The sequence below is a fragment of the Haliotis rubra genome, unplaced genomic scaffold (assembly GCF_003918875.1).
Source record: "Haliotis rubra isolate DU_JTF1 unplaced genomic scaffold, ASM391887v1 Scf563, whole genome shotgun sequence".
Lineage (NCBI taxonomy): Eukaryota > Metazoa > Mollusca > Gastropoda > Lepetellida > Haliotidae > Haliotis > Haliotis rubra.
Window position 1 is genome coordinate 535393 of NW_025767261.1, and position 25172 is coordinate 560564.

Genomic DNA, 25172 nt, shown 5'->3' on the forward strand with positions numbered 1-25172 from the left:
TCCGCTTTTTATCGCAGACCGATAAAAGCACTGTGCTCTGAACTTTTATTTTGGCATATTTCGAAAGAGTGAAGCGAAGAAAATACAGCCTGATATCTGAGCGACATAAGTGTATATGAATTTGATTTATGTGCTTATGCATAACATTATCACGGCTCAACATTAAAAATGACTTGCAATAAATGTCAAAAATGGATTTTCTTCTATGACGTCAGAAAACGACAGAGAGGCCATACACGTATGAGTATAAGGGGGCATAACTCTGTTATATCTAACACTACGTCAATGTCACTCAGTTCACATGGGAGAATTTGTTGTGGATCTAGGACGCTATATTTTCGTTATTTTTGTTAGCGGTGAACCAAACTATTCCAATTCAAAGTTCCCCAATGTGAGCGGAATTCGCTTTGGTAGTTTCACAGTTTATAAGAAAAGATGACAACGTACTACATGTGAAAACACGTAATAGCGATTTGAATGGCCCTATCCGATATATAAGTTAGTTCTTAGATTCCCATATTCTCCCGTTTGTGTAGATGTATTTTGACTAATTGTGCATCGTTATTACCAGAATACTAGCCATATCTTCGAATGTAATGAAATTGCTGAACATAATACAACATTTTAGTTGACGTCATTGCTTGTTTTATGCATTTTGCGACGTTGGAAAAGGACGACATTGGTATGCTGATTAGTATATATCTCACCTAATTTCCATTTATTGTGTGAAAGGACTCGGCTTCTTTGCCAGAATTAACACTCTTTGGACAAAACATAAAATGACTGTTTTTTCCATTTAGATAGTGTCCTGAATATATCAACAATTAGACAGTTTGACAGTGTATCTTATCATGAGCAACACGCGCACCTGTTTGGCATCAATTTAACAAAAATGAAAAATAACATTTCACAACACCCTAATATTTTGTTTAGGATAAGAATTTTCTTTATTTATGATTATGTAGCTATTTCTCTTCATAAGTATACAATGGAAGATGCAAAAAGGTAGCTTTTTATATGGAACTAGTACGTACTAAATATTAGAATATGGATGTAAGATTTGTCCAAATTAATTAAGACATGACATGGTTTATATATTTTTAAACAATTTTTCAGTATAAATATAGTTAGAGTTTGATATCCTGTCATCACAATATTTTTAAATCGAATATGAATTGATTATATTATCGAAAACAATGATAGTGAATCATAAAACGTTTCCGACAAACGAGCACCTGGCCAATCAATATACATCATTGTTTTCTCTATAAAACGACACAAAAATGTGTAATGAACAAGCTAATTCCTTTAAATGTGTGTGATTATACATTTCATAACATACATAAATCATGTTCATTAAATATTATCAGTTTTACATATAAGGTTTAATCAAATCGCCGTTCATTAACCTGTTCATGTGAAACTGCAATATTAGTTCAAATGCATTGAATATTGTACATCATAGGAACTGAAGTAATTGCAGTTATGGCTACGTTTGATCTTCTAACACTTGTGTAAAGGCTTAGAATATGGTGTACTGCACTAAATGTGTCAATTTCTTATGTAAATATGATTCAAACAATCAAAAACTTTCAAAGAATAAAACACCGTAAATCCTATATGCACGTATGATATGATATAATTGGACAAGGCTAAATGTAGATACTGAGGTCAGTTTCATAAAAAAGTATCTGAACTATCCGCAAAACATACATCATAATACTGACAGAGTAATCGGAAGGATTGGACGATTGTGTTTACTCTTGTTCAACCGACCTTCACCTCAAAGAAATTGCCTAATATGTACAACAATGTTGACGTATGACATCACTATCGTTGACCTATTTCTTACAAAATGGCGGCTTTGCTGTCAAGGATACACAGGATTTTGCGAGGACCCTTCCATTGATTCAGGGATTGTTTGTACATAAATATGACATGTAAGTAATCAGAATGATTCTGACTATCTGTGTATTGTTATATGTTTTTATCGTTTTCACCGTAAGTAAGAGAAGAAGCCAGAAATGCTGATAATTACAGTTGTTGTTCTGCGTGAGTTTTGCGTCAGTCATGGCGTCAGCGCTGCGCGGAAACTTTGACAATTTCTTATGAATTATCAAATCATTGCATTGTATCTATTTATAATTTCCTATTTCTTACTCACGATACTCTTTCCATGCATATTCCAAAGGTATTGAGCCATTGCAAGCAATGAATAGACGGATGAATGTTGAAAAATTTCAGAAAATGCTACGCAGTGTAAAATCGGAATTTGTCTTTGTTTACATTTCGAACCAGCGCAGTCTTTCGAGCACAGCGTTCGTTTTCACACCCAATATGTTTCGTCCCATTTTATCTGGACAGTTGGTATTGGTGACAAAGACCAGTTGCAATTTGTTTCTAAAATGTATGGGGAATTCAGTGATGCATTTTTCGAAGCTGAATATGAAATATACATTGATGTAATAGGCGTCTCAACACCGGCCTTCGCGAGAAAGCGTGATTTTGTAAACACTATCAATATGGCGGAAAGCTTATATCGGACGTTCGTGTGTAAGTGCATTTTAGAAAACATCCCAACCGATTCTAGATTCATCAGCAACGTTTCAGAATTATAATTAGCGATTTCATGTAAAACTGATATCTGTGATCATGAATATGTTATTTTTGAAATTCAGTACTCCCAGTAATTATCCGATTTTCACATTTCAAAACATACAGCAAATAACGCTGTGAATCGCGATTTCGTACTGTGTCAAAAATGGCGACATTTTCGATGAAGCCTATTTTGAAAGGTCATTTTCAGCACTTGAGCTTTGTCTAAAATAATAGTGAATGGTATCAAGAAACAGGAAATTACCCGCAGAATTCGAAACTGTGAAGTGTATTTGAATGCGTGGGATATTTTGATTTTTATTGGACTTCAAATTGAGAGTTGAAGGGGAAGGACATATATGTCCCTGTGGCATCCAGGGGGTTAAGCCTGCACAGAGGCCAAAATAACTTTAAGAAAATGAAAATATTCCAATATTCCAGGTTTGAGCAAAATGACCTTCCAAATTGCCAGCCAAATGCACTCGGACACTAATTTTCAAATGAATCAATGTGTTCTCTAAAAAACACTCAAAACTTCTGCTGGAACTTGCAGGATATAGAAGCTAGTGCCAACATTCTTGAAGATATTCTTTGACTGTGCTATGTTTACAGAGGTATGACTGGCCGATGGAGGGCTACCTGATGCCACATGCCCCACCACTACACAAGTCAGACAAGAAGTCCGGACTAACAGGAGGTAAGAGCTGTTCAGGGGGATTGTAGGCTTGGCGTCTGAAATGTTACCTTGTTCACTTGTTGTCAAGAACCTTGTGATGCGCCTATCGCATGTACTGTGTGATACGCCTATCTCTTGTACCTTGTGATATGCCTATCTCATGTACTGTGTGATACGCCTATCTCTTGTACCTTGTGATATGCCTATCTCATGAACCTTGTGATACGCCTTACTCGTGTTCCTTGTAATACGCCTATCTCTTGTACCTTGTGATATGCCTATCTCATGTACTGTGTGATACACCTATCTCTTGTACCTTGTGATACGCCTATCTCATGAACCTTGTGATATGCCTATCTCATGTACTGTGTGATACGCCTATCTCTTGTACCTTGTGATATGCCTATCTCTTGTACCTTGTGATACGCCTTACTCGTGTTCCTTGTAATACGCCTATCTCTTGTACCTTGTGATATGCCTATCTCATGTACTGTGTGATACACCTATCTCTTGTACCTTGTGATACGCCTATCTCATGAACCTTGTGATGCGCCTATCGCATGTACTGTGTGATACGCCTATCTCTTGTACCTTGTGATATGCCTATCTCATGTACTGTGTGATACGCCTATCTCTTGTACCTTGTGATATGCCTATCTCTTGTACCTTGTGATACGCCTTACTCGTGTTCCTTGTAATACGCCTATCTCTTGTACCTTGTGATATGCCTATCTCATGTACTGTGTGATACACCTATCTCTTGTACCTTGTGATACGCCTATCTCATGAACCTTGTGATATGCCTATCTCATGTACTGTGTGATACGCCTATCTCTTGTACCTTGTGATACGCCTATCTCATGTACTGTGTGATACGCCTATCTCTTGTACCTTGTGATATGCCTATCTCATGTACTGTGTGATACGCCTATCTCTTGTACCTTGTGATATGCCTATCTCATGTACTGTGTGATACACCTATCTCTTGTACCTTGTGATACGCCTATCTCATGAACCTTGTGATACGCCTATCTCATGTACTGTGTGATACGCCTATCTCTTGTACCTTGTGATACACCTATCTCATGTACTGTGTGATACACCTATCTCTTGTACCTTGTGATATGCCTATCTCATGTACTGTGTGATACACCTATCTCTTGTACCTTGTGATACGCCTATCTCATGAACCTTGTGATACGCCTATCTCATGTACTGTGTGATACGCCTATCTCTTGTACCTTGTGATACGCCTATCTCATGTACCTGTGATACGCCTATCTCTTGTACCTTGTGATATGCCTATCTCATGTACTGTGTGATACCCCTATCTCTTGTACCTTGTGATACGCCTATCTCTTGTACCTTGTGATACGCCTAACTCGTGTTCCTTGTAATACGCCTATCTCTTGTACCTTGTGATATGCCTATCTCATGTACTGTGTGATACACCTATCTCTTGTACCTTGTGATACGCCTATCTCATGAACCTTGTGATACGCCTATCTCATGTACTGTGTGATACGCCTATCTCTTGTACCTTGTGATACGCCTATCTCATGTACTGTGTGATACGCCTATCTCTTGTACCTTGTGATATGCCTATCTCATGTACTGTGTGATACGCCTATCTCTTGTACCTTGTGATATGCCTATCTCACGAACCTTGTGATATGCCTATCTCTTGTACCTTGTGATACGCCTAACTCGTGTTCCTTGTAATACGCCAGTCTTGATGTGCATGTCTTATGAACTTGTGATATAGGAGCCATTAACTTTGTGACATGCAAAAATATTCCTATCTTACGTCTATTGTTATACACCTTCTTGCGTACCTTGCAATATGTCATGTACCTTGTGATACGTCACGATACCCTTATGTTATGAATCTTGTGACAGGCATGATAATCCTATGATATTATCTCATATACTCTGTATCTTCGTATCATTTGTTTGTAATTCTGATTACTTTGCTGTGCTTTATGTCTTCATGGGTCAAAGGTTGACAAGAAGCAAGGACAGACCAAGTTGATAATTATGGGTTGATGATTTCAGTGGCTCCACTGCGCCTGTGGGTGATGAAGAATGGCGAGAGAGATAAAACACTGGCGGTACAGATTGTTGGGCCCAGTTTGACATCGGTAAGCCATGGACGTGTATTTTCCCCCGTAGGTTTTGGTATTACTCAAAACTTAAGTATGATTCGTTGACAAAACCTATGCCTTTAACAAGAGACAGTGACGTGCATTAAGGAGGTGACGTAACAACTCAAGTAATGATGTCATTAAGTGTGACCACTGTTTGTATTGAAACATGCAGGACAGCAGCAGGACATTGCTTGAAAACAGCCTGGGTAACTCGAAATGTCCACCCTCTCTCTCTCTCACTCACTCATTCTCTCATTTGCTGTAGGTGACGAAGGAGGCCCCTAAGAAGGATGGCGGACGCAGCAGGAAGAAGGACACATCGGTGAATCATGCTGACTCCGTGGACATCGATGTCACCATTGGCGACCTGACCGTCCGGGAGCTGGAGTTTCTCATGGTAAGTCCCAGTCAAGATGTTGGTTCCACATTCTGACTGCATCAATCTGGTTGGTTTTATGTGAAACTGATCACAGCCACATCCAATCCTCTCCCTTTCTGTTGATAGTTCCTGGATCACTGTACGTCATTTCTGGATCTGCCGTTTGCTGCGCGCCGAATGTTCGATGAGACCGGCGTGGAACACTTCACCCTTCAGAGTCTGCAGCGAGATCAGCTGGTGTTCGTCACATGTGGGGAGCAATGGAGCGACCCGAAACTGAACAAGACAGAGCAACAGCGACGCTTCCTTCTGTCACAGCTCTCCACCGATGTGGCCAAGATTCGCCAGTTTGTTTCCCTGAGGGATCCTCAAGGTTGGTACAGGGCGTTCCTTGATCCAGTCCCATAATTCCCTGTTTCATACCTATTAACAACTCTCAGGCATGTAGCATTGGACTCACAGTTTTGTATAATTGATCACACACTCAGAAAGCTCAGAGTTATGTAAATGAAAGTTGTATTTATAGATTGTTATATTTCCAGGTTTTGTGATGTAGATCGAGGGTGGTCTCATACTGTTGTTATATTTCCAGGTTTTGTGATGGAGATCGAGGGTGGTCTCACACTGTTGTTGTATTTCCAGGTTTTGTGATGGAGATCGAGGGTGGTCTCACACTGTTGTTATATTTCCAGGTTTTGTGATATAGATCAAAGGGTGGTCTCACACTGTTGTTATATTTCCAGGTTTTGTGATGGAGATCGAGGGTGGTCTCACACTGTTGTTATATTTCCAGGTTTTGTGATATAGATCAAAGGGTGGTCTCACACGTTGTTGTATTTCCAGGTTTTGTGATGGAGATCGAGGGTGGTCTCACACTGTTGTTATATTTCCAGGTTTTGTGATATAGATCAAAGGGTGGTCTCACACCGTTGTTATATTTCCAGGTTTTGTGATGGAGATCGAGGGTGGTCTCACACTGTTGTTATATTTCCAGGTTTTGTGATATAGATCAAAGGGTGGTCTCACACTGTTGTTGTAATTCCAGGTTTTGTGATGGAGATCGAGGGTGGTCTCACACTGTTGTTATATTTCCAGGTTTTGTGATATAGATCAAAGGGTGGTCTCAAACTGTTGTTGTATTTCCAGGTTTTGTGATGGAGATGGAAGGTGGCCTGACTCCCAATGCCAAAATTGTTGTGAACAAATGTTGGTCACGGGAAGAGGATGAAGCAGAGGAGAATGCCAGGGAAGTTAATGGAACAGCCAGACAGGAGGAAGATCAGGAGGAGGAAGATTTCACCACTGAACACCTGTATGATATTCACTCATTAATACGAATACTGTAGTAATCTCAGTCAAAGGTATTCACTGACACCCACTCGCGATTGATTGGTTTTTTTAAGTTTCGTGGGGCTCTCAGCTATTTTCCAACATTATTATGGCCTGTACCAGACAATTCAGTAATTGATATTTGCTAGGGATGTATAACTCTTACCTGGAATCCTCAATGGTGGAAATAAGGAGTGAATGGTTTGCATTGAGCACTCAACAACTGATCTGGTTTCAAGTATTTTAAGGTTGCTATGATAGAGCTCAAGTCATGATAGCTTTGGCATGAAACAACATTCGGTTACTCACTGTATTGATTATATCAGTACACAATAAAATCATTTATTTTTCCTTATCCTGACTCATGCTCTTTTGCTTGTCTTCTTCTTCTTGCGAACATAGTGGAACACTTGTATCTCCTTATTTGAAGCTCCCTTCAAAATAAAATCACTAATTGGTACTCACCACGAGTTGCTCCCCTTTGTCTCCCCTGGCGGGAAAAGGTGTCGCCACCCTCTGGCCATGTGCTTCACTCTCTCCTTCTTCGCCCAGTGAGCAGGATGTGAGAGCGCCTTGTGTCTCCTTACACACATATCCTTTGATAATCTCTTAGTTTTTACCTCTCATAGGTTACTATAGAGGTATAGCTAGTATCCTTTACTATTTGTATTGATTAATTATCATTATTTCTACTGTTTATTCACGTGTATTCGTGATTGTTCAGCTAACTTTACGTTCATGAAAATCTATACGATTTGTAGATCACGTTTTCTGCCTCCGATCCACATGTAATAAGCCCTAGTTGTTCTCGCCCGTGTGCGTTTAATTCGCGTTGCAGTTACTGCATTAATTTATCTCATTCTGCATTTAATAAATATCATCTTTGCGTCTTAAAGGCGTGCTGCAGATAGATCAACGCAAACAAAGGGCAAAACATGGCAGAGAGTCCAGATATTCCTTCCAGTCAGCTGCTAGCGATCGACCCTCTCCCGTCTGGTGTTCTGCTAGAGACCCCTGCGGCAGAAGGCGATGGGGCATGATCCGTTACCTCGAAGAAGCGACCGGCCTCCCCAGACATCCCGTCATTGCAGACTAAGTCTAAGAGGGCCTCATCGTCGAATCTCCAGCATGATTGAGGACGCAGGGCAGCGCCAGACTTCAAAGGGAAATCTCACGAAGACAGCAAGAACTTTCTCAGCGAGATCGTTCCAGCAGCAGAGTTGGGCTCTCGATGATCAGCCGATAATCATCCCGACTTACGGCAGAAGAAGCGACGGTGTCAGCGACTGTGACTTCTGCAGAGATCTCCATGCAGCCTGATGCCTCTACACCGGCGTCAGGCGTCATTGATGTGAACCCCATCGCAGAAAAGGCGCCCGGCGACTTCGTCTAGATCATCCCAGAAGACATGATCGCGGCAGATTATGAACATCATGGAGGACCACTACAAACTGCGCCAAGCAAGTCCGAACCAGCGAAGGCTCCAAGCGTGGACACACCCCAGAGGCACCCCGTCAGCGTAGCAGCCAAGGCGATGTCACCTTCCAGCGAAGGAAGTCCGCACCACCTTGGACGAAGGACCTAGATGTACAGCCTTAGCGAAGGCCTTGTGGCCGGAGAGATCATCACCATCTTCGATTTCATCTCTAGATATGGACTCAGACCATCAGACATCCGCGGAAGCCTAGCCAGCGAAGGTCATATCATCGATCCCCGGACGGGCGCCAAATGAAGCAGCGAAGGCATTCGCGAAGGACATATGATTCCAGATCTTCATCGTCTAGAAGAACATCGGGGACTGCCGAAGAGCCCAGCGAAGCTATCAACATTCACCTCACAAGTCTCGAGAAGATCATCCATAGGCGATCTCCACTCCGTTCATCACCAGATTCGATCACCCATCAGATCTCCACATAGGCGCACAAGTCAACTAGATGCATACAAACCTCATCAGATATACAGACAGCTACCGCGCAGTCGAAGAGCATCTACAATTTATTAATGATGATGGTTTGAGGATGATGGAGGAATCATATTTTCTGATGCAGAGATACGGTATTGGATGGTCAATAACCTAGATCTCACATCACCATCTAAAAGTGGCAATACAGCTCAGGCGTATTTGATGAAGGAAGATGATCCAGATGCAATCACTCTACCCCGATCGACCCGGTGCGGCAGTGCCACAGAATCTAGATGCAGCTTTCCAGAAAGCTACGAGAAAGTTCAGATACCACATCTACCCAACTTTCAAGCCAAGAAGTTCTCCGCATAACATGGACTCCTTCTACAAGGCCCAGGACATCGATGAGAACTATAAGATCATCAGCGATGTAAAGAACAAGATTTACAAGATGGATGATCGCATAAAGTTGAAACTCATATAGAAACCATGGCGAGGCGGTATGTTCTTTGGGTTAAATAGATCTAGGGCGATCAATGAGACTCTTATTACTAGATTCGGGATTCCACGACGGAAGATGATAGAATGATTTATTCTGCCTTACTTATGCAAAGAAAGATCAGCAGTTTTAGCGGATCATCTTACATCTGTTTCAGCAGCACTGACCTTAGCTTCGTCGTCAAGGCCTCCTCGCCTCCTGTAATTGGGGAGAACTTTACAGCCCCACTTTATACAGCCCGTGGTCGACAACATCCATCTTTGAGGAGAAATCGACAAGGTGCGCCAAGGAAGTCTCTAAAGGATTCCAGGAAGTCCTTATGATTAGATCGATGGACACACTAGCCAGCGTCATTCGTCCAGACTTCACAAAGATACTCAGGCAGATCTAAGTTCACGGACTACAAAGAGCAAGAGACAGGAAGATAGCCAGCTCTAGAGGTAAAAGATTCTTTTTAGGTCAGCCCATATGGCAACTATAGAGGAGGATCAGGAAGAGGCAGGACACCCAGAGGTTCGCAATTATAGGCAGCTGAAACACAGGTTCCGAACGACTGGAGTCTTCCACTTTAGCCGTTCCAGTACAACCAGCTCAAGTGGGTGGGGCCTCCAACTACACTGGGAAAACTGGGGAATACTGCAAGATCCTTCGTCTCAACATTATTCAACGGTTTCGTATCCTCTGCACCAGGACAAACCTCCGCTGACAATCAAACCCCCAAGTTAGGTTACAAGCGCCCAACAACTACCAAAGATAAAGAGGCTGTCTCATCACTCCTATCCAAACAGGCCATAGAAGTAATAGATCAAACAAGCGTCGAACCAGGTTTCTACTCCCCAGTTTTCCTGGTTCAAGAAAACTCCGCGGAATACAGACTCATCTACAACATGAGCTTTTTCAGCAAGAACTATCTCATAAAACCACGAAGTTTCGCATGATACATTTACCTCAATTAAGCCAGATGATTAGTCCTATGGACTACATGGGCAGCATAGATCTACAGGATGCCTACTTGCACATCCCCATTCATCCGATTCCAGGAAATACCTCACGATTTACTCTAGAAGGGCTACATTACCAGTGGAAAGTACTCCCATTGAATATCATCAGCCCCCTGGCTATTCCACGAGGATAGCGAAACCCGATTATCAAATTTCTACATCGTCCAAAGGGAGCTCGCGCCAGTCGCGTTTTACCTCGACGACGGGATACAAGTAGATCAAGATCCACTCGTCTCAAACTACAGTTAAATTACATCATAAAGCTACTAACACAACTAGGTTGGTTAGTAAACTTACATAAGTCGGACCCTGGAGTACCATCGCCAAGACCTACAGTTCCTAGGTATTCGATTCATCACAAATCATAACCGTATTATGGTACCAGAAGACCGTTGGCTCAAGATACAACAGACCATTCCACCAGCTCTACTCTCTCCGTTACCACTTTCGACAATGGCAGAGCCTACTAGGTCTTCTCTCATCAGCCCAAGACATGACTGTCACAGGCAGATTACAGTTACGTCCCTACAGGTCCTCATCAGCACATCTCAGCGATGTACAACCATTCAGTCTACGAAACATCTCAGACCACATCTACTATGGTGGACCAAGAAATCGAATGTCTGGGCGAAGGGATTTGTTTAGCAGAGCAGGAATACAAAACCCATCTGTATGTAGGCAGCGTGCACTCCAAGGTTGGGGAGCTCATCTCACCAACCACACGATATCAGGGTTATGGAATCAGCAAGAATGCAAACTCCATATAAACAGTCTAGAAATGAAAGCTGTAATCAGCGCCATTCTACCACACATTGGAGCACATTTCTACAAAATGCGCCTAATGATCCATACAGACAATTGACAGTGGCGTTCTACATAAACAAGCAAGGCTCAACGAAAGATCGATGAACCTTTTGAACCTAAGCTTTCAACTGTTGATTTAATACAAGATCTAAATCTACATGTCAGAGCAGTGCACATTCCACGAGCCAGAAATATACTAGCAGGCGGCTCTCTCGGCCTCATCTACCATCACCGACAGAGTGGATGATCAACCGGAAATTTTTGCACAGATAATCAAGCAATTAGAATGCAGCTAATAGACCTATTAAGCCAGCGATTCAACAATCAGCTACCGACATTACGTGTCACCAGTCCCAGACCCCAAGCTTGGGCAGCGGTGGCTCTAAGTCTATCATGGGAAGGCCTCAATGCGTGCAGCGTTTCGCCGCCAGCAATAATACCTCAAGTATTACAGAAAATCAGACAAACACAGAGCACTACAACTCACTTTGAGTGGCCTACTGGCCGGCCAGAGCGTCAGTTTTCCATACTAATTCATAAGAAATCGGTCAACCAACACTGGAGCTACCCAAGCACGCAAACCTGTTAATTCATCCTCACACCAAACAAGTGCGGAAACCCAGCAATGTTCCAACTACTGCGTATGGACTGTATACAAATGTGTTTAAACAAGAGAGGATATTCTGCCAGGGGCAAAAGCAGTCAGCGCCTTACGTTACTCAACTCGTGGCAATGCGACGACAAGTGGCACAGTTTGAAAATTATGCAACAAAGAAAGGGTTTACAGCAAGAGAGGCTTCACAACCTCAAGTGGCAGACTATTTGTGTTACCTCACGCCAAAACAAACATTTAAAAGGTTCAGCGATATCAACATATCTTGCGGCAGCTCTGTAATCACCATGAGAGCGGGTGTCAAATTGACAAGATCTCCAAAGTTACTGGCCTTACTACGGGCTTTCGATTGGAGGACCAAAAGCGGAAGTTCCACGCCCCAGCTTGGGATCTGAATGTAGTGTTACAACACCTCACGAGTGAGGTTTATGAACCCTTGAATGTCGACAAACTTTGAATTTCTCTCACAGAAAACATTGTTTCTGCTATAAGCTAGCCACAGCAGCAAGAATGTCTGAAATTCACGCTCTGGATTCACGAGAGGGATACAGTTTGATGACAATCATAACACAAGAAGCACCTCGGATTAAGATGGGATTTCATTGCAAAGAATCAACTGCCAGGTCAACCAGACAGATTATTCCACATCCCGGCTATCCTCTATTCTCGGATCACAAGATACACAAGACCTATCACTGTGTGTCGGTAAGAGCTCAAAGTTTATTTACTGACGATCCAAAACAAGGAGAAGATTTCTCAAAGCGTTTATTCATCCCATTATAAGCCCTCTGAATCAAACAGAAGTGTCACGGACCTACAATATCTATTTGGATAAGGACTGTCATTCTCCGTGCCTACAAGGCAACGCAGGCTTGGACCCACCAACAGCATCAAATCCACATGAGATCAGGGCACTGGCCTCTACCCCTCAGCCCTACGGTAACTGTTCCTTGAACACGATTATGGAAGGATGCTATTGGAAATCTAACATGGTATTTGCTAATCACTACCTAAGAGACATCACTACAGAAGATGTCTCTGGCATTCACCATTGGGACCACTGGTCCTAAGCTCAGCAACTGACAGTCCCTCGTGGCGTTAAAATATTAGCCTCACAAGATTAATATGTATTTTTATACATACTCATCTAAGCTTATAACTCTAAGGAGTTTTAGGGCTATGTATATATGTTCAGCTTAAGTATTCTACCTTAAGCATATACTTGGATATAGTCAATTTCAGTGCCTCTATCAGAGTCACCTATATATATATATATATAATTTATATGTATTGTTCAATATATTCATAATGTAATTCCCCTTTAATGGCTTTATATAACCTATGGTTTTCTTTATACAGGAAACATCCTAAATCTAAGGCATGAAGTTCCCGTGTAGGAGATATTACAGTATATCTATACAAAATCACTAATTATAAATCCAAAGTATTCTGTTACCCACCTCCGTTCATTAGGATGCTACAAGCAAAAGAGCATGAGTCAGGATAAGGAAAAAATATGTAATTTTAGAGTAAAATTGATATTTTATACTTATCCTGACTCATGAGGTAACTCCTCCCATCCTCCCCACATAACACTTTGGATTTCCCTGTAAATTCAAGTGTTGGGCTCAAGCTAAATCAGGAGAGTGGAGCACATGGCCAGAGGGTGGCGACACCCTTTCCCGCCAGGGGAGACAAAGGGAGCAACTTCGTGGTGAGTACCAATTAGTGATTTTATTTTGAAGGGAGCTTCAAATAAGGAGATACAAGTGTTCCACTATGTTCGCAAGAAGAAGAAGACAAGCAAAAGAGCATGAGTCAGGATAAGTATAAAATATCAATTTTACTCTAAAAATTACATCCTTCATTCTATTTCCTGTCAAATTACATATCAGTGACTAAAACCTTTTCAGATTTTGAAAATGGGAATAGCCTTCTCCTATTCATGTTTTGCCCCAGCACCAGTTTCCATGAGTTTGAAACATTGTGCAAAGTTGATTCATTTGTTGAGCTGCTGTGATGTATGTCAGCCCTTCTGTTACAGCAACGCCCACCACCGAGCCCACTTGAAGTCAGAGAAACGCCTGGACACTCTCCGCTGGCCATGGGAAAGACTGATGAATGTCGGCAACAGTTTTGAAGACAACGACCCAGAGGCTGTCAAGTATTCCAACAAGGACCTGTACGAGAAATATCGGTGAGGAATGGCTCTGTGGCGATTCTGGAGCATGCTTGTGTTTCTGTAGGGATTCCAGCACAGATCAGGAGCTCCTTTCATGAAGCAACCTTTACTAAGGTTAACCTTAACTCCCATTCTTTAACATTGCACTAAGGTTCCGTTAGTGACTTACGATCACCTTGGTGCTTTGTGAAAGGAGGCCCAGGTCTCCAGGTGTTTTGCTAGTCTTCTTCTCAGATCACTTTAGCTGAATGCATTAGACTGAAAGATCAAACTTAGGATGTTTTCCCCCATACAAACCACGGGTTGTAACTGGTCTTCAGCAATCCTGGGTTTGTAACAAGAGGCAACTAATTAGGTGGTCGGGCTCGCCGACTTCTCGGTCGGGCTCGCAAACTGTTCTTTCTCATTATATCCCAAGTGCATGGATTAATTGTCTGATCAGTATTGTAGAAGTTGGTGAGTCAATAATGAAGCGTACAACTTTACGGATAACAACTTCTTGTCTGTCAGATAGAGTGACATTAAACAACATGCAAACAAGTAGCACATTTTGATGTCTTCTCCATCCACAACAGACCACGCCCGTCGCCACGTGTTCCCCGGGACACGTTACAGCGGTTTGTGTACGAGGACGGCTTCGTTGCATGTGCAGCCAATCACAGCCTGGTGCTTGGCGTCCACGAACAAGAGGGCCGGGTTATCGATGTGTACCTGCAGAAGCGACGGCCGGATGACATCAACCAGCGCTGGGTCATGAAGGAAAACGGGTAGGCAACTAGATCTATTAGAAAGTAACAGAATTCATGAGGATCCAAGTTAGAAGTAATCTTAAACAACCCTTGCTTGTCGTAAAGGTCGACTAACAGGACCGGGTGGTCAGGCTAGAAAGTTGACCTGGTTGACACATGTCATCGTATCCCAGTTGGTAGATCGATGCTCATGCTGTTAATCACTGGCTTGTCTGGTCCAGATTGAATTATTTACAGATTGGTGATATTTAGCTGGAAAATAGAGTGTTATGTTACACAATAAAGGAAAAAAGATACTGAAAAACAAAGTAGCAGCAAAAACATTTGTAACGAAGGTAATTAGAACATCTCAGATAGTTTGCCAAGTCCTGGAATAAAGGGGATGGATACATCACTGTACCAAGACGTTCACTCTCAGTACAAAACTCATCTGTCTTTCATCACCATACCGAGCTGACATTCCCCACAATTGTCATGTTACATCTCTATGTCAAGTGAGATTCACTCCAAATATAAATCTCATCGGTCTCATCTCACAACAGATTATCACACTGTCTCAAGTACAAGTCTCATGCATCCCGTCTCATTTTTTCTGTCTTATATCTCTATTCGCCAGTGAGATTTGCTCCAAGTTCAACCAGCAGTTGGCGCTGACCATCGCTATGCCCAACGTCCATGGCGACAACCGTCCCTTGACCTTCACAGGGTGTGCAGTCACGCTCCAGGCTCGCCGACTCAACCAGTACGGCAAGGCTCACCAGCGGTGGCGTTATGATGCAGAGACAGGCTTTATATACGCCTTCTACGCTGATCAGTACGATAAAGGTTGGTTGAATCATTTACTGACAATGTCATGGATCTCTCCAAGATGAAACTTTTCATAACAGACGTGAGTAGCGAGTACTGCAGGTATGTTTTAACTGAGTGTAAGAAGTAAGTGACTCCTCCATGCTCCTGACAAATATATGTGTGTTCCGTGTTGGTTTCAGAGATAACGGCTGCCAACAGGGCTGACGTCTGCACATCTTCCGTATCCCATGCTGCCGTCATTGATCAACCGGTGAGTCACATGCACAGGGTGTTTGTTTGGTACTCCAACACCATTTCTGGCCTCCTCCATGATATTGCTTGAATGCTACTTATAGCTACATACATCCTCACGCCATTGTGTAAAATGTCCATTTTAAAATATAAACACCCTTGATTCATAGGGAGCCATGATTTCATTCTGTGATTATATATATCCTGACTACCACGTTCCCCACCCCCAACCCGTTACACCGTCATTATATATATCCTGAGTACCACGTTCCCCAACCCCAACCCGTTACATCGTCATTATATCCTGACTACCACGTTCCCCACCCCCATCCCGTTACACCGTCATTATATATATCCTGACTACCACGTTCCCCACCCCATCCCGTTACACCGTCATTATATATATCCTGACTACCATGTTCCCCACCCCCAACCCGTTACATCGTCATTGTATCCTGACTACCACGTTCCCCACCCCCATCCTGTTACCGTCATTATATATATCCTGACTACCACGCTCCCCACCCCAACCCGTTACATCGTCATTATATCCTGACTACCATGTTCCCCACCCCATCCTGTTACACCGATCATTATATATATCCTGACTACCACGTTCCCCACCCCCAACCCGTTACACCGTTATCCTGACTACCACGTTCCCACCCCCAACCCGTATACACCGTTATCCTGACTACCACGTTCCCCACCCCCATCCCTTTACACCGTTATCCTGACTACCACGTTCCCCACCCCCAACCTGTTACACCGTCATTATATATATCCCCTATTTTGAGCATGCTGCTGAACACAGGCATCTGATAAAGTTATACTCATGTGTAGTAACTATGAATAATTAAGGAATTGTCTACACGCCTTTACCGAGATGTTGAATTGTTCAACTGAGAAACTATTCCGTATGCGACACTGAACAAAATGAGCTCTTGAGGTTGTTCTCTGACTGAGCCTGAAAGTGTTTGGTTACAGGGCTACATTGAGGTTGTTCTCTGACTGAGCCTGAAGGTGTTTGGTTACAGGGCTACATTGAGGTTGTTCTCTGACTGAGCCTGAAGGTGTTTGGTTACAGGGCTACATTGAGGTTGTTCTCTGACTGAGCCTGAAGGTGTTTGGTTACAGGGCTACATTGAGGTTGTTCTCTGACTGAGCCTGAAGGTGTTTGGTTACAGGGCTACATTGAGGTTGTTCTCTGACTGAGCCTGAAGGTGTTTGGTTACAGGGCTACATTGAGGTTGTTCTCTGACTGAGCCTGAAGGTGTTTGGTTACAGGGCTACATTGAGGTTGTTCTCTGACTGAGACTGAAGGTGTTTGGTTACAGGGGCTACATTGAGGTTGTTCTCTGACTGAGCCTGAAGGTGTTTGGTTACAGGGCTACATTGAGGTTGTTCTCTGACTGAGCCTGAAGGTGTTTGGTTACAGGGCTACATTGAGGTTGTTCTCTGACTGAGCCTGAAGGTGTTTGGTTACAGGGCTACATTGAGGTTGTTCTCTGACTGAGACTGAAGGTGTTTGGTTACAGGGCTACATTGAGGTTGTTCTCTGACTGAGCCTGAAGGTGTTTGGTTACAGGGCTACATTGAGGTTGTTTCTGACTGAGCCTGAAGGTGTTTGGTTACAGGGCTACATTGAGGTTGTTCTCTGACTGAGACTGAAGGTGTTTGGTTACAGGGCTACATTGAGGTTGTTCTCTGACTGAGCCTGAAGGTGTTTGGTTACAGGGCTACATTGAGGTTGTTCTCTGAGCCTGAAGGTGTTTGGTTACAGGGCTACATTGAGGTTGTTCTCTGACTGAGCCTGAAGGTGTTTGGTTACAGGGCTAGATTGAGGTTGTTCTCTGACTGAGCCTGAAGGTGTTTGGTTACAGGGCTACATTGAGGTTGTTCTCTGACTGAGCCTGAAGGTGTTTGGTTACAGGGCTACATTGCGGTTGTTCTCTGACTGAGACTGAAGGTGTTTGGTTACAGGGCTACATTGAGGTTGTTCTCTGACTGAGCCTGAAGGTGTTTGGTTACAGGGCTACATTGAGGTTGTTCTCTGACTGAGCCTGAAGGTGTTTGGTTACAGGGCTACATTGAGGTTGTTCTCTGAGCCTGAAGGTGTTTGGTTACAGGGCTACATTGCGGTTGTTCTCTGACTGGAGGTGTTTGGTTACAGGGCTACATTGAGGTTGTTCTGTGACTGAAGGTGTTTGGTTACAGGGCTACATTGAGGTTGTTCTGTGACTGAGCCTGAAGGTGTTTGGTTACAGGGCTACATTGAGGTTGTTCTCTGAGCCTGAAGGTGTTTGGTTACAGGGCTACATTGAGGTTGTTCTCTGAGCCTGAAGGTGTTTGGTTACAGGGCTACATTGAGGTTGTTCTGTGACTGAGCCTGAAGGTGTTTGGTTACAGGGCTACATTGAGGTTCTCTGACTGAAGGTGTTTGGTTACAGGGCTAGATTGAGGTTGTTCTCTGACTGAGACTGAAGGTGTTTGGTTACAGGGCTACATTGAGGTTCTCTGACTGAGCCTGAAGGTGTTTGGTTACAGGGCTACATTGAGGTTGTTCTATGACTGAGCCTGAAGGTGTTTGGTTACAGGGCTACATTGAGGTTGTTCTCTGACTGAGCCTGAAGGTGTTTGGTTACAGGGCTACATTGAGGTTGTTCTATGACTGAGCCTGAAGGTGTTTGGTTACAGGGCTACATTGAGGTTCTCTGACTGAGCCTGAAGGTGTTTGGTTACAGGGCTACATTGAGGTTCTCTGACTGAGCCTGAAGGTGTTTGGTTACAGGGCTACATTGAGGTTCTCTGACTGAGCCTGAAGGTGTTTGGTTACAGGGCTACATTGAGGTTCTCTGACTGAGCCTGAAGGTGTTTGGTTACAGGGCTACATTGAGGTTGTTCTCTGACTGAGGCTGAAGGTGTTTGGTTACAGGGCTACATTGAGGTTGTTCTCTGACTGAGGCTGAAGGTGTTTGGTTACAGGGCTACATTGAGGTTGTTCTCTGACTGAGACTGAAGGTGTTTGGTTACAGGGCTACATTGAGGTTGTTCTCTGACTGAGGCTGAAGGTGTTTGGTTACAGGGCTACATTGAGGTTCTCTGACTGAGCCTGAAGGTGTTTGGTTACAGGGCTACATTGAGGTTGTTCTCTGACTGAAGGTGTTTGGTTACAGGGCTACATTGAGGTTGTTCTCTGACTGAGCCTGAAGGTGTTTGGTTACAGGGCTACATTGAGGTTGTTCTCTGACTGAGGCTGAAGGTGTTTGGTTACAGGGCTACATTGAGGTTGTTCTCTGACTGAGCCTGAAGGTGTTTGGTTACAGGGCTACATTGAGGTTGTTCTCTGACTGAAGGTGTTTGGTTACAGGGCTACATTGAGGTTGTTCTATGACTGAGCCTGAAGGTGTTTGGTTACAGGGCTACATTGAGGTTGTTCTATGACTGAGCCTGAAGGTGTTTGGTTACAGGGCTACATTGAGGTTGTTCTCTGACTGAGCCTGAAGGTGTTTGGTTACAGGGCTACATTGAGGTTGTTCTCTGACTGAGCCTGAAGGTGTTTGGTTACAGGGCTACATTGCGGAGGTACATGACAGGAAGAACCGAGACATTCGGGTGTGTCTGTCTTGTGCCAGGGCCATGAGAGGGCGCTTCAAGCTGCAGAGACTGCCCAACAACAAACCATTCGCCTGAGCCATGGGACAAGGTATGGGCAGTCTTTTATATATAAAACATCCTATTAGTATTTCATCAGAGTGGGAAGTTATCATCTATAGAGACAAGGGTTTCTCCAGCTATCAGGTCCAAACGACACTGTCCATGTATGACAGCTTTGTGTCGAGTTGCAGATGTCAGGATTATCAGTTTAGGGACTGACCATTTATTATTTAGAGGGAAGGAGACCACTTGTTAATTGGTCTTCATGCTATCTATGATATTTTGCTGAGACACACCCTTTATATGTAACATTACATTTAATACATGTGACAATTTTGCAGACACCCTTCTGACTATAATATGAGACAAGTCCCAAAAATGTATTCAAATTTAGCTTATTTTTCCTTATCCTGACTCATGCTCTTTTTGCTTGTCTTCTTCTTCTTGCGAACATAGTGGAACACTTGTATCTCCCTAATTGAAGCTCCCTTCAATTTAAAATCACTAATTAGTATTCACCACGAGTTACCTCCTTTCCACAAGCGTGGGAACGAGGGCGCCACCTCTACCCATGTGCCTCACTCTCTCCTTCTTCGCCCAGTGAGCTGGACGTGAGAGCGCCTGTGTCTCCCGACACACTATATCCTTTGAATTATATTTAGTTAGTTACCTCGTATAGACATCTATAGAGGTTTAGCTAGTATCCTTCAACGATTATATATTGATATTTAGTCGTTTTCTACAGTTTATTCACGGGGACGCTGCGTGTTTGTTTCAGTGGATTACGTTGATGAAAATTCTGTACTATTGCAGATTACGCTTTTTATGCTGCTGCTGATCCGCCTTTAATATGATGTAACGGCGCCATGTTTATTATATTCACATTGCAGTTGCGGTACTAATTTATCCAATTCTACCTTTTTATTAATATTTACTTTCGTTTGGCTTACGCATTGCAGATAGGTGGCGTATGCAGAGTCTAGTATGACTGATACGGAACCCCTCGCCAGTCTACTGCTGTTGGCCGACTCCCCTCCGTGTGGTGTTCGCTAGAGTGGTGGAGAGGTGTGGGACGAGTCCGCCATCTCCAAGAAGCATCCTGCTTCCCCAGACATCCCATCGTCGCGGCAGAAGACTAGAGGGTTTTTCTACATCTCAACAACCGGAGACCGTTCCCATCGAAGTTTTGGGCCTGTATGATGATCAGCCGGTCATCATACCGGATGTACATCAAAGATTGACCGATGTCGGCACAGATCAGCATGCAGCCTGATGTACCAGCGCCAGATATGCGATATGATCGTCCTGAGGGTCCCATCATTACCAACACTCAGCCAGGCGTCGCGACACCCAGGGCAGCGTCGACCTCTGAGGGAAAATCAACGAAGTCTACTAGGACTTTCTCAAGCGAGAGATTGTTCCAGCCGATGACCTGGACCTCTCACGATGATCAGCTGATCATCATCCCGGACGTCACGCCACAAGAAGCGACGGGGACAGCTACAACGACATCAGCAGAGATCACCATGCAGCCTGATGCCTCTACACTGATGTGGGGACGATTTTTCGGTGGACCCCTCCATTAACACCGCAGATAAAGCACCGGCGACCTCGCCGCAGACCATCCCAGAAGACATGATCGCGACAAATTATGAACATCATGGAGGACCAATATCTCGCGGTAGCAGGGTCCGAACGCCGGCGAAAGGCTCCAAGCGTGAACAGCACCCCAGAGGCACCCCCGTCAGCGTAGCAGCCAGGGCGATGTCACCTTGCCAGCGAGAAGGAAGTCACGGACCACCTTGACGGAAGGACCTAGATGTACAGCCTTGGCGAAGGCGGAAAGGACCTAGATGTACAGCCGCCAGCGAAGGGGAAAACCTAGATGTACAGCCTTCGAAGGACTTAGCGAAGGCAGGATAGATCATCACCTTATGCGGTTTCATCTCTAGTTGTGGACTCGGACCATCAGACATCACGGAAGCCTTCAAGGAAGGTCATATCGTCGTTCCCCGGACCGGACTTAGAGGAAGCCGGCGAAGGCATCGCCGAGGACACCTGAATCCAGATCATCATCATCTAGAAGGACATCGAGGGACTATACAAGAGCTTGGCGAAACTATCAACGTTCCCTCACAAGTCTCGAGAAGATCAACCCATAGACAAGTTGATCATCGATATCAAGTATAGGAACTACAATCGTATATTGGTTCTGTTGAATCCATGGACGAGGCGTATGTTAAGCTGGCCTAAATAGATCTAGAACGATCAATTAGACACTTATCACCAGACTTCGTTACCGCGACTTCTGAATATGATAAGATGATCCATGCGGCCCTACTTAGGCAGCGCCGCTTATCCCACATCCTGTTAAACACAGAGGCTGTTCACGAAGCAAGCGCTCATATATATATTATATATATATATATATACTAATCGGGCTTTGACTCGACACCTTCGCGATGGTCGCGAAGGCTAAGTAAACTCCAAGTCTACTTCACCCAGAAGATCTAGAAGGGATACTTGAGAACTTGAAGTCTCCGCGTTCACCGAGGAAGTCTCCTCAAGGTTTCCATATACTAGCCACTTTCGTCATATATAGCTACTTTCGTCAGTCCGTTCAAGGCGCCGCATAAGTTGATTATCAACTGTATGCCAGATGCCGATCTATAAGTCTGCTGGCGAAGATAATTGCTCAGGCTATTTACAACACAGAACGTCGGCTGTATTATTAGTCAGCGACATTTCATAGATCTTCACAGAAATCAACTATTCCGGTATAAATTGCTAATATACAATCCCGGACGACGATACGATTATCTACATGCGTGACCATTACGCATATCTGCAGACAATTCAATATCGAAATTGAACAGCAGCCTTGTTACAGCGAGTATAACTCTTAATCGTCAAAGTTTCTGAGAAGAAATATGTACAACAAGTTCAACGTTAATTCTACAATTATGACGATACATTCATGTATACAGTCTACAAGCTCACAACTTGCAAGTTGTTTATACCTATATATATAAGGAAGTCGGAATTATATTCAAAACTGGAATTACTTTCCGCGACAACCAGGAAAATAACCTACCCAGCATAAAATTACAGGCGAGATATTTCGCACGGAGGTTTCGCTAGCGGTTACCATTAACCCTCGAAACAACGTGGTCACTCGGATAACCGAGGAAGCTACGGGGAAGACCGGCGTTTATGCTAATATCAACGGCGACAAGAATTTATTCAAGGTGGGTTTTTTCCGCTACACCGGTGACATCACAGCGGGTATTATACAGAATCAAAATGCCTTGTTCTGATTGGACCGGCGAGGGACAACGACCTACACAGAGGTCGATCTCTATTCACAGTTCAAGACTTACGTCACAAGTGACAACTATATATCAGTGAACGAGCAAGCCTCATTACAGTCCAGTTAACCTGAACATTCATGATTAGACTGCCTTTCTTCAAGTTAGAGACCTCCCTGTCAAGTTAAGGCGAGGGATCGGCAGTCGAGGCGATTTTACATAAAAGTTCAGCGAGGACAGACACACCTGGTTGTGCACCTACATCGTCCAAGGACTTCGCAGCGAATTACCTAGGCGAAGATACAAGTGGATCTAAATCCACAGCGTTTCCAGACTACAGCTGAATTTCATCAAGCGACTAACACAACTAGATGGTTAGTAAACCTACTAAACTTCTGTTTGGAGAATAAGCGGAAATTTCACGCCAAACCTGGGGATATGAATATAGGGCTCCAACACCTCACAAGTGAGGTTTATGAACACGCCTGGATGACATACTTGGACCCTATGATACGATGATTCTATCAAGATGGCCAGCAAAGAGCACTGTAAATTTATCTCCACCAAACCAAACAGGAGGAAAAATGCAACAGATTATTTCCTCTATCATCAACTTACGCAGAGTGAAGTCTCATGTACTATATCTCCATTTGGATCAGAACTGTCATACTACGTGCATATCTTGTGGATGGACCTATTCCGACCCTCCATGAGCTTAATACTCATGATATTATAGCGCTAACTTCTACAATTGTCCTACACAAATGTGATTGAAATAATGGAGGGTTTATTTCTGGAAATCCGATATGGTGGTTGCAAACCATTATCTGAGAGATATCACCACCGAGGACGTCTCAGGTATACACCAATTCGATCCCATGGTCCTCGCACAACAGCTGACAGTTCCTCGGAGAAGATAAGTCAATCTAACAGATTTTTACTTATCTTATAACAATACTAAATAGCTTCATGCTATATATAATTTACTTAAGTTCCTTTTATCATCACAGTACTATGATTATTACATCATACAATATATAAGTTAACAACTCTACAGAGTTTGTTATTATATATATTTACCTTAAGTTATTCATATCTTAAGAGTAATACTATGGTTACATGATAAATGCATTAGCTAACAAACTCTACAGAGTTTTTGGCTATTTTATACATAGCTTAAGTTAATTAAGCTAACAAACTCTCTGAGTTTTACTATTATATAGGTAACTTAAGCTAATTATACCTTAAGCATAGTACTATACTCATATTATTAAAATATATTGGCTAACAAACTCTAAGGAGTTTTGCTATTATATAGGTAGCTTAAGCTTATTCATATCTTAAGCTTAGTACTATGTTTATATCATATAAAGTAGATTAGCTAACAAACTCTAAAGAGTTTTTGCTATTTGGCTTAAGTATCATCATATTTCTAAGCAATATGGTTATATTATAACATGTATTAGCTAACAAACTCTACAGAGTTTTAGCTATTATATATGTAACTTAAGCTTATTCATATCTTAAGCGCAGTACTATGTTTATATCATATAGGTATATTAGCTATCAAAACTCTAAAAGAGGGTTTTGCTATTATATATTTAAGCTTAAGTTTCATCATATTTTAAGCTTTATGGTTACATTATAACATGTATTAGCTAACAAACTCTAACGGAGTTCTTGCTATTATATATGTAGCTTAAGTTTTCCTTCATAAGCTCAATACTAGGTTTATATCATAGCTAACAAACTCTAAAGGGTTGTTTTAGCTATTATACAATTAGCTTAAGTTTTCATCATATCTTAAGCAGTATGTTTACATTATAAAGGTATTAGCTAACAAAACTTCGACGGAGTTTTGTTTATTATATATATATAGCTTAAGTTTCATCATAACTTAAGCTCAGTACTATGTTTTTAACATAAAAAGTATATTAGTTAATAAACTCTAAGGAGTTTATTTTGCTATATACATTTAGCTTAAGTCTAATCTTATCTTAAGCTTAGTACTATGGTTACACTATAAACATATTAGCTAATAAACTCTACAGAGTTTTTGGCTATTATATATGTAGCTTAAGTTAATAATATCTTAAGCACAATACTATACTCATATTGTAAAATATATTAGCTAACAAACTCTCACGGAGTTCTGCTATTATATATGTAGCTTAAGTTCATTATATCTTAAGCACACTACTATACTCATATTGTAAAATATATTAGCTAACAAACTCTGGAGTTTTGCTATTATATATGTAGCTTAAGTTAATTATATCTTAAGCACAC

General features: G+C 42.6%; 1 protein-coding gene across 1 annotated transcript in view; it reads left to right on the forward strand.

Annotated features, from left to right (window-relative positions):
* LOC124254105 (doublecortin domain-containing protein 1-like) overlaps nucleotides 1-25172 on the forward strand; it is a 62899-nt gene that overhangs the window by 28032 nt on the left and 9695 nt on the right. The window contains exons 20-30 of the mRNA XM_046687977.1: nucleotides 3208-3292; nucleotides 5327-5412; nucleotides 5684-5815; nucleotides 5924-6170; nucleotides 6944-7109; nucleotides 13991-14143; nucleotides 14704-14895; nucleotides 15494-15702; nucleotides 15867-15937; nucleotides 19489-19605; nucleotides 20857-20935. Coding sequence (XP_046543933.1) covers nucleotides 3208-3292; nucleotides 5327-5412; nucleotides 5684-5815; nucleotides 5924-6170; nucleotides 6944-7109; nucleotides 13991-14143; nucleotides 14704-14895; nucleotides 15494-15702; nucleotides 15867-15937; nucleotides 19489-19605; nucleotides 20857-20935 — 1537 coding nt within the window. The remainder of the gene's footprint in view (nucleotides 1-3207; nucleotides 3293-5326; nucleotides 5413-5683; nucleotides 5816-5923; nucleotides 6171-6943; nucleotides 7110-13990; nucleotides 14144-14703; nucleotides 14896-15493; nucleotides 15703-15866; nucleotides 15938-19488; nucleotides 19606-20856; nucleotides 20936-25172) is intronic.